Source organism: Pseudoliparis swirei, chromosome 9 (assembly GCF_029220125.1).
Source record: "Pseudoliparis swirei isolate HS2019 ecotype Mariana Trench chromosome 9, NWPU_hadal_v1, whole genome shotgun sequence".
NCBI lineage: Eukaryota > Metazoa > Chordata > Actinopteri > Perciformes > Liparidae > Pseudoliparis > Pseudoliparis swirei.
In genome coordinates this window covers 6,761,412-6,779,517 of record NC_079396.1, presented here as the reverse complement: position 1 = coordinate 6,779,517, position 18,106 = coordinate 6,761,412, and the positions used below count along the sequence as shown (strand labels likewise).

The 18,106-nt window shown below is 46.2% G+C and overlaps 2 protein-coding genes across 3 annotated transcripts; one reads left to right on the top strand and one right to left on the bottom strand.

The window, feature by feature from the left end:
- Positions 1-1,018: 1,018 nt before the first annotated feature.
- On the bottom strand, positions 1,019-8,936 carry e2f1 (E2F transcription factor 1). Its single transcript, XM_056423963.1, has 7 exons — positions 7,105-8,936; positions 6,806-6,905; positions 6,111-6,330; positions 5,884-6,036; positions 5,682-5,796; positions 5,255-5,537; positions 1,019-4,661 (listed from the first exon to the last, which is right to left on the bottom strand). Exons 1-7 carry the CDS (start codon positions 7,354-7,356, stop codon positions 4,420-4,422), a joined length of 1,365 nt encoding a protein of 454 aa, XP_056279938.1. The 5' UTR covers positions 7,357-8,936; the 3' UTR covers positions 1,019-4,419.
- Positions 8,937-9,147: 211 nt separating this feature from the next.
- Positions 9,148-16,819, top strand: znf341 (zinc finger protein 341). Of its 2 annotated transcripts, none has more exons than XM_056423034.1 (16): positions 9,148-9,187; positions 9,878-9,988; positions 10,262-10,452; positions 10,977-11,126; positions 11,266-11,703; positions 11,804-11,987; positions 12,069-12,162; positions 12,257-12,347; positions 13,157-13,337; positions 13,551-13,780; positions 13,892-14,100; positions 14,253-14,349; positions 14,427-14,559; positions 14,793-14,904; positions 15,009-15,079; positions 15,922-16,819. In XM_056423034.1, exons 1-16 carry the CDS (start codon positions 9,157-9,159, stop codon positions 16,530-16,532), a joined length of 2,934 nt encoding a protein of 977 aa, XP_056279009.1. In that variant the 5' UTR covers positions 9,148-9,156; the 3' UTR covers positions 16,533-16,819. The 2 variants fall into 2 exon arrangements, with proteins under 2 accessions (XP_056279009.1, XP_056279008.1); XM_056423033.1 differs by having other exon boundaries at positions 9,157-9,187; positions 13,554-13,780.
- The last annotated feature ends 1,287 nt before the right edge of the window (positions 16,820-18,106 follow it).

Sequence of the window (18,106 nt, the reverse complement as noted above, 5' to 3'; positions counted from 1 at the left end):
TGTCCTTCCAATTGACGTTTTTATTGGATATTTATTGATATTTGTCATGAACACGGGAGTGCTTTTATTTTGAAAAAGACATTAAATATAGTTGACAAGGGCATTGATAGAAAAAGGTACGTACAGGAGAGTAAACACGTAAGACACACAAGGACGAATGAAGAGTGCGATGTTGTTTAATGTGTAATATCTGCTCTTATGATGGTCGACACAGTGAATGGAAAACAGAACACATTTATTTAGACCATCAGTGTCTTTTCAGGTATTTGATCGTGTACCAAAGAATTGGACACTGTTCAATTTCGACCAGATGTTTGGAATTCATGTATTCATGCGTTAGGATTCATTGTCCAATGGTGCCTTCTTTAAATATTACGTGAACTTAATCTGTAATCAAGTCAAGTTAATAATATTTCCCCCGTATATTGGTTTCCGTTCACGGCCAAAGGGCCCACTGAAAAGATCACAATGTAAATGTAAGATGTAAATCTGGAAGTATAATATTAAGGCAGTAATGGTAAAATGTTGGTTTCTGTGCCAAGAGGTCAAATGACCCGGTTTTAATTACAACCGGTGTGAGGTCACATTGGACCAACCTGTTGGAAACCCGCTCCACATCCTGGCTCACGGTGAATAGCGCCCCCTAGCGGCACAGGCGGGATTCTATTTACGTGGGTGTGATGAATTCTGATGGCAAATGAGTTATTGACCGGCTCGAAATGCTGGAGATGTATTTTTTTACGGCTACTTCTGGTCGTGAACGCCTCAGTCTGAGCCTTTATTTTGTGTTCTAATAATGATGACATCACATATTATGTAATACGTCCTCAAATACAACAGTCATGATGAGACTAACTGAAGGAATGAGGATCCGGGGAGATGACAGGTTCAATTGAGCAGTGAAAAAAATAAAATGTGTTGACGTTGCAAACTTCTCTTACAGGTGTGGAACGTCTACAGCTCTTAGAGTATTTCATTACAATCTATGACAAAATAATACAAATCATGTGTGGGGGTGTGTGGGGGGGCAGATTCATTTTTATGCAACAGAAAGTCAAGATGTGGGGCAAATGGGTCTCTAAATAGATACGTTTTTACATTTGTCAAAGAATTATTTATTTATTTATTATACAAAATGGGCATATAGGGTCCCAATAATTAAGTACAAAACTGTGTTGTTTCTTTAACCCACTTGGTAGCATAAAAAACAAACTCCAAAACAAAAACTGATTGCTGGATAAGCTAATTTCCCTTAAAAGCACTTTGAACAGCGACTCTAACCGGATGGAAGTCAAGTCACTTTCCTCCCGTTAAACAATTCTAGATTCCACTTAGCAAACCTGTCTTTTTGCATCGAGCAGCGACTTCAATGCACAATAAGTCGGTCACGTATGCACGTAAACCCCTTCAATCGTAAACCAGGACATATAGTGTGAACATCTGTATAGGTAGGGCGGTCGAGTGTAAAAACAATCAGACTTTCACCCTGGAGGCCGGTGTTGGTGTCCCTTGTATTGGAAGTCAACAGTGATTTATTTGTCACTTCTCATTTTGTGCCCTAAACCTGGACCAGCTGTTTGCTGCGGAGACGGTGGTTTACTTGGAGATGTAAAACAAAAGGAAACACTGCACACACTCGTAGAAGAACGCACAAAAAGGGAAGAACAACTTTCGGCAAATTGACTTACAAACCATCGCATGAGGGTATTCTTTAGAATATTTCCGAAAACTAACCTTGCTTTGATTCCTACAAGTTTTTTCTTTATTTTATTTTTTTAAATGAAAGTGATTCGATTTCAACCCTGGTACAAAAACATTTTTTCCAAACAAAACCCCCCCAAAAAAGACAAACACACACACACAAAAATTCCATTCTTTCACCACGAAACAAAAATCCTGATTTGAATTCATTTATAATTTAAGTTTGACCTCGGCAGAGAACCAAAACATGACGATGAACATGAACAACAACAACGACGACGACGAGCGGCTCAGCTGCCGATGGGAGCCAAACGCAGAGAGACCGAACACGCGACACATTCCGAGGGTCACGAGGGACGCCACACATCGACAGGCTCGTAACTCCGGCCTGTCGAAAAATGTTTCAGTCGCGGTCGTCATTCACGGGCTCCGAGGACGATAAAAGGACGCAAAAGACGACCGCAGCGATGCGTTTTCCCCACATGTTCCACGAGTGTTTGAGGCGCCCAAGGGCTTCACGCGACAACACGTGTACCACCTCAGATCAGCTATGTTGCCCGCAACATGGAGAGACATCCGTCGTCGGAAAAAGAGACGCGACACTGAAAGGTACGAAGAATATTTAAGTTAAACGTATTAGCCAGTCCTGTCGAAAAGACAAACTGTATTCCTGAACATGTTTATGCATCATTAGCCGATGCAAAGGTTGCACATGCATAACAGGTAAGAGTATATTCTCTAAGAAGGAACAAACAAATACACAAAAAAATGCATGGCAAATATATAAAAAGGTGCTACTGATGAGAAGCTAATTTACAAACAAACAACTTAGTAAAGGAACACACTTATCAATTCATGATCTGCTTGGATTCTCCAGATAAACGTATCCCTGCCAGAAAATGTGGCAAATTCAGTATCATTTGTTCTCTGACATCTCCCGAACACCCTTCCCTGACCCTTTTTTAGTTTGAAATAAATATGAAATTCAACAAAAAACCAATATGCACAATATACACATCAAACCCCAACACTTCAGGAATGAAACAAGGTTAACTTACATAACTTAGAACGAGGAAAAAAATCAGACGCGGACGTCTCTGACGAACGATGCGTGACGCGGAGCAGTTGCTCCACCTCGTGAGTGCAGAGTGCATGATGGGAAAACGTCTTTGTGGTAGAACGTCGAGACGCAGCTGGGACCATCGTAGAGAAACAAGCAGGAATTGATCCTTATGGGGGGGGGGGGGGGGGGGGCAGATACTCTCCGCTCGAGGCCATTGGTTTAAGGCATGAACATTAACTTTCTGAAATGAAGTGCATATGCTGAACAATAACAGCAGGTTTCCTCCCCACCCCCCTTTTGAACACCTCTCAAGAAGTCTATCACCCCCCCCCCCCCCCCCGCTCTGCACCGATTAGACTGATTGAGTACAAGCAACGACGCAGCTGTGCTGTGATTCACGAGGAATGGTGAACACTGTGTGTAAGGACCCGCGGAGGTCCCTGAACTGTGCGTCAGGCCCGGGGGGCTTCCCCACGTGCCAAGAACAGTCGGGTGGTTTTTCCGGGGAGCATCGGTCTACAGGCATCTGGTGAACGTCTCGCTTTGAACCTTGAAAAAAACGACAACGAAAAGAAAAGAAGCGTGCGCCGTCTCCAAGGATTTTCTTAAACCTGCGCAAAAAACCATCGTCACCCGATACGCAACGGAATGCGTCGCAAACACTCGTGACACTCTCAAACATGCTTGCATCCAAAACGTTGAATTAAGACTCTGCTCCTCTGAACACCTCTATGGCTAAACTCCTAGCGAGCTACAAACTGCAGCGCAGCATCTTTACTGGCACACCAACGCCACCCATCTGGACCTTTCGCCCCCTGGAGTCTCTGCAAATGGCTTTATTAGCACCACCGAGCTCAAGCTCCCCATCTCAGCTCGTGTAGTTCAGATACATCTGGACAGCCTCGTGAACATAGTAGTCAGAGGTGAATTCGACATGAACCTTCAGCTGTTCGTCGCAGCCTCTTGTTAATCCTTCGAGGAGACTGTGGAACGGAAGCAGATCTAGTCCTTAAATCGGGGCTGTGTCACCGTCAGAGAAACCAGTCGGTCAGGATTCCAGTGCTTGAGATCAAACTCATTTTCCCGATGGAGAAACGTTTTTGCTTATGACAGCCTCTTACGGGGGGGAAATGAAAAAAATTGAGTGTGAAACGATGCTTTTGGACAGCCTTTAGCAGCGGGATGCAAATGTTTCCCCTTCACACCGAGATGTGGGAAGTAAAAAAACAGCCGCATGAATCGTGTCACATGTCAGCTAATCTGGGTTTAGGAAACCAGTCCTACGACTCCACACACACACACACACACACACAATCCACTTGGGTTAATCATCATCTATACGGACAAAAAAATAAAATGCTTGTACAAGTTATCAAAATAACATTCATAAAAATAATTTAAATAGCTATACTTAAGCTAAAATCTTTGTCTAGAGTTTAAATGGCCAAAGAGCAGTGCTAATAATGTGCTGAACAATTTGGGGGGACAGACCTTGAGGAGTTAGGGTAGTATTTTTCGAGGATCACAGGCACAAATCATCGGCCCCACCCCCAATTAAAACATTAAGTTTGGACTATTTGCCCTTAAAACATTGATGTCTAGCCCTCTTCCTGGAAGCCCCCCCCCCCCCCCCCGGGGGATCTCCTTGCCTGCGTCTAACCATCCCCCAAAACTTGGGATAGGTCGCCAAAGTCACAGTCAAACAGTTCACTGATGCCTTCGTGGTCCTCCAGTCCGAAGTGGTAGTCGTGACTGTGTGGGGGGGACAGGTTGATGAAACCGTCCAGTTGGAGGGGAATGCCATCTGCATTCAGGAAGTCCGAGGAGGAGAGGGGCGAGAGGTCGAAGTCGGGCATGTCTCCGAGGCTTGAGAACGGGTCGCCTCCCAGCAGCGATTCTGTCGCGGAAAGCGGAACAATAACGACAAAATTAAGCATTTTGTGTTCGCGCAAGAGTACCGGAAATAGAGCAACTCCATTTGACCAGTCACAGCAGGAGGAGAGCATCTGTGACTGATATAAACAACAGCTGCACGCCATTCCTGGCAAACTCCGATGCAACAAAAAAACATTGTTAACAATATTAATAACACCAGCGCTTTTCCCGCTTTTTTGGTTTCAACACATTCCTTTTGTGTGTGTGTGTGTGTGTGTGTGTGATTGTAATCACTTGGTGACCTTGCGAATTGTGCCACGGTCACAGGACAACTGGTCGCAGGAAAAAGCGTGCAGGAGACGAAATAATATTTGATAAACACAAAATAATTGTAGCGCAGGAATCAGCACTGGGGTGAGCATTGCTAAGCTTCACTTTGAGCAGAATACATGCGTCGCCCCCGATGTTCCACCAGTAACGGGACACATCCAACGCGCTGCTGTCTAACACCGCGGTTTGTTTGGCCTGCACCCAACTGGGGTTGGATGAACTTCTGACTATGAAATTGCATTTCAATAAATGTCCGTGCATTTACTGAGAAGTGTGACCGCTCACCTGCGTCGCCACCCAACACCATCGCCGAGGGGTCCTGCTGGGAGGTCGCGGTCACGGTGGACGATGTCGACGCCGGCGACGAGGAAGCCGCGTCCTCGGCCGCCGCTGAGCTTCTGCCGTGCGACTGGTCTGCGGGGGGGGTGGGAGGCGGGACTAGGGAAGGGTCGGCATCGGGTTTAGAGGGACTGGCTCCCGTCACGGGGCTGCAGACACCCGAGCTGTCCTCTGGACAGAGGAAGACGTCAATTGGACCCTGTGTGCTCTTCAGCGACACCTGGTAACCCTGGGAGACAAAAACAAAACATCAGGTGAAACGATCACAACTCGGGGGCCCGAGGTAAACAGTTTCATTAAACTTTTAATGAGAATCAAATAATTTGCAACACAACATCGCAGGTTAAAAATAAAAGCAGCCATTCCTCGGTACCTTGCTGGGTTCTGAAACTTGCATCTGTGTCTCTGGTGGCGCTCTGATCACCATGACGAGCTGGTCGGGAGAATCAAAGGACTTCTTCAAGTCCTGGCAGCGCACGTAGCCCAACGTGACACACACAAACGGTTAAGGAACACAAAGAAAGCTGAGGTGGCAAAAAATAAAACCAGTCATTCAAAGTGGCCGAAAAGGATATTTCTTGTTCTGCGGCTCCTCCGTGAGCAGTCGGAGCTGGAGGTTGCATTTGGAAATGAGCTCGTCCAGCTGCTCCTCGGCTTCTGTGAGGTCACACACCTCTCGCTGCAACTCCTTATGGCGGGAAACCAACGCCGCGTCGACACGATTACCGCTGCGGGAGAAGAAGGCGTTTGTGGAATCCGAACACGAACCACGGAGTCGTAGGTGTTCCGTCGTCACACTCACAGCCATTGGATGTTGTTCTTGGACTTCTTGGAGATGAGCTGGATTCCCTCCAGGACATTGGTGATGTCGTAGATGCGTCTCTTTTGGACATCCAAGACCTGCGAAGCCCAATTCAGATCCACCACGCCGTCCGCCGACTGGGACAGCAGGTTCAGGAAGCGCTTGGTGGTCAGGTTCAAGGAGGTGTCGTAGCGGGACTTCTCCGTCGCCGTCCGGGGAACTGGACGGAAACGGAGCACGCGTGGGTTTAAAAAGGGGGGCTGCGTTTAACCACAACGCGGAGAGCTCGTGATACGGGATAAAAACATTCAGATGTTCACACTAATCTGCATGGAAATACTTTCAAAAATAATCAATTATGTTGGAGGCTTTTAAAGAGGAAGTACAATGACCACAACAAGAGTGTTTACACCTACATAACATGTGACCCCATCTGTCTTTGAACAATCCACATAGATGTTCTGTTTTGTGTTTGCTGTGCATGTCCTGAAGCGTGACGCCACGTCAGACACGTTGCCAGGCCGTTGTCTTTGCTGATAAAAAGCACAGCAGTTGGTTGCCGGGGTTTTTTTTTCCGGACAATGACAGCTGGAGCAAAGGTCAGAGTTCGTATGGATTAGATGGATCTAGTGCTCACACGTGCAGCTAACGTATTGCCTCTAGAAAAATCTGTGGCTGTGTGTGTGTCTGTGTACCTCTAGGAGGAGCAGGTGTGGAGGGTGGTGCTAGACCGACAGACGGGCGGGTTGTGCTGACGTACTGATGGTCACTGTCCAGGTCCAACTTCCTCTTTACCTGAAGAGACACAAATGCACCGGTTATGTATTAGGAAGGGGGAAGGGTCCATCCACCGTTTGCTCTGCCCCCCCATAAAGGATAAATTCCTGCTCGTTTTACTGCGAGAGAGCAACCGGTAGATGGACTTCTACAGTCGTCAGGCGGGTAGAAGCACATTTGTCAACAATTTGTTCCCTCTCTCTCTCTCTCTCCTTACCGGAGGTCTTCCCAGCGCTGGCCGCCTCTTGTCCTGGACCCCCATGTCGACCGGGCCCTGTGGCGTGGCGAACAGCAGGATCTCCCCTGTGCTGGTGGGGGCGATGGCCGGGTGGAACCCCTCATCGCCGGGGCTGGTGATGATCACGATCTGGTGGCTCTCGCTCAGGTCAATGCTCCCGGCGTTCAGCAAGGTCTCGAAGTCAGCCAACAGATCCTCCGATGTCTGTCCCGTTATCAGAGTCTCTGACATTGCGCTGTGTGGGGGGGCAGGGGCCCCTCCACTGGACTTCAGGGCCAAGCTCTGACGCTGCAGTTTGAGTATCAACACCCACTTGGATCTGCCGTAGATGGTGAATTCGGGGAACAATGAAACTTCTTGAAAGTTTGCTTGCAGGAATTTACAGGCAGCCTGGACATTTCTTTACAAAGTTCCCCTTACCCCTATTTTCAATCTTCTTGCATTTAAAAAATAAAATAAAAATGCAAAAGCAAATAAATGATAAAACTATATCACTTCAGCATGAATGACGACCTATTGGAAGCCAACTGTTGAACAAACGACATTGGGGCTTGGTGGAGAAACGGCCTCACAGGATATTCTGCCAAACAGGAAATTTGGCAAATAAAAAGACTGTTTCTCAAACACCAAAACATTCCAACTCGGAGCATAGGGGCTCATGTGTCCGCGAGGAAAGGGTCGACAGTTCGGCCGCGGCCGAGGTAAACACTGGGGGGGTGTTAGCGAGCTAGCAAGCTAATCTTTTGTCGTCATCTCTCCTGTCAGTGACGTGGGAGTGGAGCCGCGAGGCCCGGCCGCACTGCCCCGAACACACAACCACCAGCCCTGCTAACACGGCTAGCTCGAGCCCCGACGACAAAAGACCCGACACAAGTTCGCAAACAACCGGGAGCGGCGGACAAACTCGCGGTTCAAGTCAATAAAACATCACAATGTCTCCTCGCAGCTCAGTCAAACGGCTGTTAAAACTTTGGAGCAGAATTCCAGCTGGTGAGCTATCGAAATAAAAAAAGATACATGCGACGCCCCCCCACCCAAAACCACAAGTCCGGACACAATCTTTTCTCTTTTTTTGCGAGTGCACGTAAATAAGCGACAGCTAGCTCCGCGGAGCAAAGCGCGAGAAAGTTACACGTGAGGATATAGGGCGGGCTAGCATGCTAGCTGAGTTATTAGCCGCAGTTCTTCAACCCCCTCGTTGTGTTGGGGGCACGCAGGAAGTGTGTCTGGCAAAACTGGAAATGTATGGAATAAACCGGGTGAAATGCAAGAGAGTCCTTTTTTTAAACAGCAGCCGCCGGTCCGCCGGTTACTCGCACCGGGCGCAGTCCAATTATTAAAAGAAAGAAAGCACCGGTCCAACCCCGTTAACGGCTGTTATTGTTGTTATTGTCCCAGCTGATCTACATCGAAACAGGACTCGGACAGTTTTCGCGCGAAATCTTTTTTGCCGCGAAACCGGCACGTGCTCCAATGCAACGGTTACTATTGGTCAAAAAGCCTCACTACCCGCAGGTTGGGACGGGCGGCCTCTGATTGGTGTGAACCGTTGTCTGTCATTTTTAGTCGAGCGGCGAGTCATCGATGTGACGGTGCATTCAGGTCCAAGGCAAAAATCCGCACTCCCGCCACGTTAGTTTAGTTATTTAACGCACTATCGCTTACACTCCATATCGCGCAAAATGTGTCCCCTTAAAACGACTGCAGTTGACCGTGCTGCGCTCAAAACGCAAAGTGCGTCACGCCCTATTTTAATGAAGTGACACGTGAGACAATGCCATTTGGAGCGACGCAAAACCTCAACCGTGATGTCTCGACGGCTTCACATAAACACACAAGCTCTACCTCCCGCCGGTAAACATGTCCTGACCCCCGTCAGTCCATTGCCAACATTTATTCGGAAACCGTTTGCCTCCAAATACTTTGCTTGCGGGTGTGTCGTTGCACTTTCCTGTCGAGGGGGGGTAGTGCGCCTCAATGGGCAGCCCCTGCTAGTCGATTGCCGATCGCACAAGAAAGAGGAGCTGCAAGATGGCGCAAGCAATATTTGAAGTGCTTGAAGGTAGGCACAATTTGTTAACAACCACGTAATAACAGCTGGAATAAAACGCTGTTCGCATTTTAAACAGCACCAACGTACCGGGGACCGTTTCCCACGTGAATACAAGTCACGATGAAACGATACAAATGCGTCTGGTTCAGTTATAACGATGGAAACATTGCAGAGGGAGGAGTGACTGACTGTAAACAAACACACAGATTGATTATTGCTCAGACTTAATGGGCAGCTTGCGCCTGGGAGTCGCTTTCATTATATTAATAATAATCATATGATATTTCTGCAGTGGGCCCTTCTGATGACAACACTGTACTGGTGCTGTAGTAGGCATTTTATAAGTGTTAATAGTGTGTCTGTGTTGGCCGGTATGGAATTTACAGCGACCAATACTAGTTCCCTGAATAATAATAATAATTAATATTAGATGTGTGTACATTATTCCCCACATGCATCATAAGATCAATAGAGGATGTTTAGAGCTGAAGTAGTTGGAGATAAAGGTGCTGATGTTGATTTAATGGCTAACCTTTGCACACTGAAAAGACACACGTTCACCTTCCATCTTCATATTTTCATAGTTTTAGTCAAACATGCAAGCATGATATTCTCAGAATACAATGGGGCTTCTTCCTTTTTTTTCAGTATGGAACTTATGACATTATTCTCCACCCTCCTCTTCCTCCTCTTCCTCAGGCATGGACAACCAGACAGTGTTGGCGGTCCAGTCTCTGCTGGACGGCCACGGTGGAGTCTCCGACCCGGACAATCGGAACGTCTCCGGGACGTCCACTTTACAGTCCATGGGTCAGTACAGCAAATGACCAGCTGAATGCATGGAAATGCTAATAATGACCAATCGGAATTGAAAACGTGTTTTTATAATGTATTATCATAATAAAATGATAAGTACTTATATTTGGATTCATTTATATATTCGGCTGGTCACACGTGGCAATTACAAGCAAATGTAAACCTTACTTACACTAGCATCGTTTGCCTTTATGCCCCGAGTGTTACGGCATTGCGACATGTGTTTGTGTCGCATATATATAGGTATATATGTTTTTTTAAATGCAGACGACGAGGACGTGTTCCTGTGTGGGAAGTGTAAGAAACAGTTCAATTCTCTGCCGGCCTTCATGACACACAAGAGGGAGCAGTGCCAGTCCAGCGTCCCCTCCCTCTCCACGGTGTCGTTAGCCTCCACCAACGCCTACACGCCGGTGCCCTCGATCAGCTCGGGACAGCAGACCCCTGCCAACAGACAGGTGAGGGGAGTTAGGGGAGTTTTAATGTGTGTGTGTGTGTGTGAGGGGGGGGGGGGGAGTTGACAAAAGTGTTTGAGCGATGTCTAATTAATGGGGTCAGTAAAGTGGGTTAGGTTACATGTTGTTAGTTTAATCGCAAGCATTTTGTCACCTGGTATAAATGAATGTGTATGTGGGCACGACGGAGCGGGAATAGAAGAAAAAAACAGAATAAAAAGATCTTGGAAATATTTTTTCATTTATGTAAAAAACAAGAGCAGTGAGAGCGGGATGATGAGAAGAGGAAAAAAGAAGAGTTACTTGAGACTTAAGCTAAAGATGAAGCCATACGGTGACATTAATTATGCTTTCTGAGACCACCACAAACATTTGTAATTTCCTGCAGGGGGTTGACAGTTTTTGGCAATCGCGGGTATATGAGGTGCACTTTTTTTTTTTACACCAACATCCGTTGCACTCTCTCACTTGCGTGTGTTTCTGTGTTGCTCTCATGTTTGTGTGACACTCCCCTGCTCACACATCAGGTATCCACCTACACCGCAGTGCCCCCCTCCCCTCTGACACACACTCTAGTCCAGGGCAACGTGCTGGTCAGCGACGACGTCCTCATGTCGGCCATCTCAGCCTTCACTTCCATCGACCAGCCCATGGCCGCCATGCAGACGCCCTCGCAGGTATTATGCGCAACATTACGCATCAAATATGAAGCCAACCAAAAATTACGATGCACAGCAAAATGTCAATTTTTTTACAATATACATCGTATGAATATTTTTTTCTGAAATTTTACCTAATCGATATTTTGTGTTGCAGAGTAACCTGAGCATGCACGCAGCTGGTGTATCATACCTGCAGCATCACCACCACCACCACCACCACCATCATCATCATCACCAGCAGCAGCAACAACAGCAACAGCAACAACAGCAACAACAACAGCAACAGCAGCAACAACAACAGCAACAACAACAGCAGCAGCAGCAGCAACAGCAGCAGTCGTCCCACCCCCTGCCCTCGGACCAAACACCGGCCCACCCCCTGCCCTCGGGCCAAACACCGGCCCACCCCCTGCCCTCGGGCCAAACACCGGCCCACCCCCTACCAGCTGGACAGCCCGCCCAGCAGCCACTCTCCTCACAGGTCCCAACGAGTCACAGCAACTCAGTGGTCCAGGTGTACAGCGCACTGCCCCACATGGGCGGGGGCGCAGAGATCCACGCCTTAGGTCTGCAGCCTTTCCATCCCGTGGAAGTGAGCATGAAACGTTAATGCGCCGTTTCGATTCTCAGACCTTTTTTTTTCTGGCTCGAAGGCGAAGCGGCTCTCAGCCCCGTCGTGTTTCCCTCCTCAGGTGACAAGTCAGTGCGCGGAGAGCCAGTCGTACACGACCCCCACCGTCTACAGTCCCGGGAAGCAGGGAGCCAAAACGAAGACCTGCAGCATCACCGCCAACCTGACGGAGCTGGGCGACTTCGAAAAGGTCATCATCCCCAAGCGGTCAAGGAGCAGCAAAAAAATCTCTGAAGGAGCCACAGGTGTGTATATATTAGATCTACGATATATTCTAAATACTAGTAATATTAATGATTTTAAGATTACACAATTTCCGTCCTCAGCAGAGCAGCTGAAAGGAAACCTTCCGAAGCTGAAGTGTAATTTCTGCGACAAAATCTTCTCGAAAAACTTCGATCTTCAGCAGCACATTAGAAGGTGAGTTACTGGCCAGCACTGGAGGCTTTCACCCAGCACGGAAATATAAGTTTACTCCGTTCCCTTCCAGTAACTCATTCTTTCTTTTCTCCAGTCACACGGGAGAGAAGCCGTTCCAGTGCATCGTCTGTGGCCGAGCTTTTGCCCAGAAGTCCAACGTGAAGAAGCACATGCAGACACACAAGGTTCTTAATAGTTTGTGATATTTATTTTTTTATTTTTAATTTTATTTATTTATTATGTATTTTTAATTGTATTAATTTTGTTCTTCTTTAAAAAAAAAGAAACTCAAGCTTGCAAATTCTTACAAACAAGTAACAACCCTCCTCAGATTTTCGGCAATGCCAGCCCCAAAATGTAAAAATGTGACCGTTTGCTAAGCCCCGCCCCCCCCCCATTATTTACCTGTCATGCGTTCTGTTATTGCCACTGCACATGTACCGCTGCAGAATTCACAGACCACCTCTGAAACAATAATGCCTTTAGTTTCAGTCGCACGCAGACAAGCGCAGACGTTATTGCTTCGAGCCGATCGTTATCAGGTTAGCTAGTTGGCTAATTAAGCTAACGTTAGCGCCAAGAGTTCATTTAAAACACAGCTAAGCACACGAGATTACAGCTTTAAAAAGAGAACCGTGTTCTGTACGCACTTGATGGCGACAAACATTTAATATTGTGCCTTTTATTTTTTTTAAAGCCGGTTGCCGGAGTGTTAAGGACAGAGACGTTGGTCTTCAATCCTAACGTTTCCAGCTTCCGCTAGGGGTCACAAACACAATGTTTAATCCATTCCTTACACGTTTACTCTTATAGTTTTGATTTTGAAAGCTTTGTATACTCTGATCGGTCATGGCTAGTTACGGTTGCTGAGCTATGATTGGACAATATGACTTGTTTTCTGGAGGGGGGGGGGGGGGGTTAACGTAAAATTGTGAGACGTGAACGCAGCGTCGTGCCAACAACACGGTAAGAACAGCCGCTCTTTATCTTAAAGGTGTGGCCCATGGGTGTGGCCAGCACGGTGGCCAGATTACCAATCACACTCAAGGTGGTACCAGTGTCGTCCAATGAGGAGGAAGTGGGCGTGGAGCAGCAGCAGCAAGGCAAACCGGTGGAGGAGGGGTCACAGCAGCAGAACTGTCCATCACAACCAGAGGAAGAGGTCGTTCAAACAGGTCAAATCCGTTGAACAATATTCATGCGTGATATGTAAATGATATTGATGAGCACATGCATTCAGCTGCCCGATTATTAGGTGCACCTTGTTAAAACTCTACATTAACCTGCATTAAATGCTGGATCTAATTGTGAAAGTAATGCCGGCTACTGATCCAGCATCAGATTTGCAGCTCTGGCCCTGACAGCGAGGTGCGATGCCTGATTTACAGAAGATCCTGTGGAATCGGAGGAGAGCACGGAATCGGCTCTGACCGATCCGGAGTGTGCGCAGAACGGGCATCCGCAGGCGCAGGTGCAGTCCGACCAGGACCAGCAGTGCCAAGCTCCGACCAAGCAAATAGTTGTGATCGACAGCTCCTACCAGTGCCAGTTCTGCGCCAGCAAGTTCAACACCTACTTCCAGCTCAAGTCTCACCTGACCCAGCACAAAGGGGAGCAGGTGAGAGCGGAGTCCGCACCGTCACGTCCTCTTGTTTCTTTGTCTCGTTTTTTTGGGGGGGGGATCTTCTTTCTTCCACGGCGAGATGCAATAACTGCCCCTCCCCCGCAGGTCTACAAGTGTGTGTTGAAGTCCTGCTCCCAGACCTTCCAGAAGTTGGATCAGTTCCTGGAGCACATCAGGACGCACCAGGAGCTGCTGACCTACCGCTGCCACCTCTGCAGCAAGGAGTTCCCCTCGCTGTTCGAACTGGGAGTCCACCAGTACTCCCACTCCTTCTGCCCGCAGCAGAGCACGCGCAGGGAAACCAGCATCTACAGGTGGGCTCGATCTCTCACAGTTGTGGAGCTTCTGTATTGATTATAGCAGCATAGAAGAGGGTCGGGGGGGACACACCACTGGCATCCTAAAGGTAGTTGGTACATCTTTCTTATCCCTAACAAAAAGAAGAACACCCCTGTTTTCACTTCAGGTGTGTCAAGTGTCAAAGCCGATATTCGACCCAGGAGGCACTGGAGCAGCATCTACTGACCGCCTCGCACAACTTTCCCTGCCCACACTGTCAAAAGGTAAGAGTCTGCCGTGTTTCGTTTTTTTCATGTCACATCGGAAGACCCCTGATCTTTTTCTTGTTGCCGGCCGTCAGGTTTTCCCGTGCGAGAGGTACTTCCGACGCCACCTGCCCACGCACGGCGTCGGCGGGAGGTTCAAGTGTCAGATCTGCAAGAAAGCCTTCAAGACGGAGCACTACCTCAAACTGCACACTCACATTCACTCAGGTCTGAAAGACTCCTAGGAAGCATTATGTACTGTTAAAATACGGAAGTGGTCAATAAAAGCTGAACAATGCCTCAGTAAACTCCAGGTTAAACAAGTTGATGGCTATAAGTCAGCATTTGAAAGTATTGGAAGGCTGAGGAAAGAGTTCAGGAACATTCACACACGTGTACCTCACATCAGTTAAACAACATGAGAGTCACGGTGTGAGTTTAATGCTGATCCCATTTTCCAGGTGAAAAGCCATACAAATGCTCCCTCTGTGAGGCGACGTTCAACAGGAAGGACAAAGTGAAGCGACACATGCTCATCCATGAACCCTTCAAGAAATACAAGTGTCCCTTTAGGTGAGAGACTCTCCGATTGGGGTGGCTATTTAACTTCCCTCGTCTCCTACTTGTCATTTCCTTTAATATTATTTCACGCTATCTTTCTGTTTTTGGGTCATCAGGACACATGTGGGATGCACCAAAGAGTTCAACAGACCCGACAAACTCAAGGCCCACATTCTGTCACATTCTGGTGAGTGAATAATATCCAGCCATCGTTTTCATCCAAACAAAGAGGACCGATAATTGCTTGTGATATTGTTGTGAAGTCGTAGCAATAATAAAACATCCTTTCCAACATGATGTGTATATATATATAAATATACATATAAAAACTAGAACAGGCACTCGGTAGAGTGCATACCTTCGCATATCACAAGATTGGGCATTGAACTATGAACATTTTGGCATTAGTTGCATGTCAATTGGATAAAAATTGACATGCAACGCGCTATGGTAAAGAGAAGATTTTGACCTTTTCATGACCTTGACCTTTAACCCGATCGATCCCTAAATCTAATCAAATGGTCCCCGGATAATAACCAATCATCCCACCAAATTTCATGCGATTCAAATAAGATTTTGACCTTTTCATGACTTTGACCCGATCGATCCCAAAATCTAATCAAATGGTCCCCCGATAATAACCAATCATCCCACCCAATTTCATGCGATTCGGTTTAATACTTTTTGAGTTATGCGAATAACACGCATACAAATAAATACACGGCGATCAAAACATAACCTTCCGCATTTTCAATGCGAAGGTAATAAAATGATAAGATCGAATACATTATATAAAAGGTGGTCACCCAGAAATATTGCTATAGGATGACAATACCTGAGACTTAGCTGGAAATCAGAAGGATAGAAATATCATATTTTGATGTAGAAGTAGCTTAAAATGAGAGAGTTGTTGTTGCAGTTCCATACATTACAAGTTTGCATCAGGTATGACCTGAAAGTAGGCAACCCCTTTATTAGTATCAAAATGACATTACTGTGGTGACTCTCATGAACTCCTCTTCCCTCCAGGTATCAAACCCTACAAGTGTATTTTTTGCCAGAAGGCGTTCAGCCGCAGGGCTCACATGCTGGAGCACCAGCAGTCCCACACGGACAACTACCGCTTCAGATGCTCCACCTGCAACAAAGGCTTCACCCGACAGAGCTACTACAGGGACCACAGATGTCCTGCAGCGGGGAACGGGACGGGGACCGAAGGAGGGGCCGAAGACGAGGAGGGAGACGAGGCCGCCGCCGCCGCAGTGCCGGCGCCAGAGGAGAAGGACGGACAGGACGAAGGGGGGAGAAGCATGTTCTTCAGGAGAGAAAGTATGCCGGGCGTTGATGACGACAGCTCCAAGGGCAGCCAAGAGCAGGCGGACACACACGAGCAGGAGGAGGAAGAGGAGGAAGAAGAAGAGGAGGAAAAGGATGAAGAAGAGGAGGAGATGACTGACGAGAGTTGTCAGGCTGCAATGACTATCACCAGCATCGAAGCACAGGAGGAGGAGGAAGAGGAGGACGAGGAGGAGGAGGAAGAAGAGGAGGAGGAGGAGATGGATGGAATGGAACATGGTGGCATGGCACTGGATCAGATTCAGAGCAATGACCAAAACTGTTTGCAGCAGCCATGTTTGTAGTTTTAAGCGTGAGCTTAGCCGGAACGTTTTCGGCACATGGACCAAACAAACCGAGCGATCCATTCATATTTATTTGTTCTCGTCTGAGAAATCACGATTTGTTTTATATTAAAACTTTACACGTTACCTTGTAGATCTACACTGTCAACATGATCAGTGGACCTTTGCCATGGACTGGTGGACAATTGTTGTGCAAGAAAAGCCACAGTGGTTCTTTTTAAAACGTCATGTCAAAAGTGATAAATTCATGAATTTGATGTGGCAGAAAGTAAATTATTTTAAGCTAACCCGTGTCTCAAAGTGTATTTGTGTCCGTAGAAAGGTTCTTAAACTGATGCGGATGATCAGACGGACATTTGTTGTTGTTGTTGTTGTTGAGCCCACTTCCCCTCAGCTGTCCTCCGAGTGCGAGCACAAAGTAAAACGCACTATGTCCAAATGCATATTTTGTCATATGCACACGAGCAGGTCCAATTCTACCTTCCACTATGTAGATGATGTCACCAGATGCTGGAAGATTACACAAACATTGTGATAAATAATGAAAACATGTTGAAATAATCAAATGCCGGATATACAAATAGCCTAAATGTATTGTATAGTTACATAGTTGCTGTTTGTGGTTTGATATTGCATAATAGGAATAATTCCTTTCCAGGTTTGACTAATGAAAAGGCCCCCCTCTTCACAGAAGTGACTTTCTAGTCATCGTAGGTTTGTCATGTGAGTAGAATGAATAACATTAACTGGGTTATTGGTATTTAAAGTACAATTATAAGTTATATTATATTTATGCTAAAGTATGTAATATAATGGGACAAAAGAGAAGACATGACCTAACCTATAGGAGTGTGAACACGTATCAAATAAACGTCCAAATAATAATATTATATTGAAAGTGTATGGCTTGGTCATACACAATACTTTATAGAGCCTTTAAAGTCAAGCAAGTTACTTTTTTTTTTACCAAGAGCCAAATATCACACATTTTCTTCCGGGGTCGTCATAATTAGTAAAACATACATCGCTCTGAAGAAAACATTGAACATTGAAAATAGGGAGAAACCTAGATAAGAACAACCGAGGAGGGCGGTTCAGATCAAAGAGCAGCAAGTGACCGCGGGTCTGGACAGGAATCCACGAAGCCCGGATTTACGTTAACATATTTTAATGAACGGATTTGTCTTTTTCTTACTTGGCTTTCTGGATTTTTTCTTTACATTTGAAATTGTTGTGGTTGCTTACATCTCTTAATGTTGACAGTTGGATTTGAACACACATTTCAATGCATGGTTTAGGTTTACTGTTAAATCTTTTCCCCACAGATTTTAAACCATTGCTTGAGCTTTCAAGTTCAATACCCACATAAATTATATTTACAATAGAGCAACAAAAGCTCAAATTAATCAATATAATTTAAAGAAATCTCTTAAATTAAAATGTAATTTTTATTGTGAGAAATAATAAAAACTAAGTAAATGCATAAATTGATGTTAGTATTACATGAATAAAAGAAATGTCCATATACTAAATAATAGATATATTTCACACCGACAGATTATTGTATTAATTTG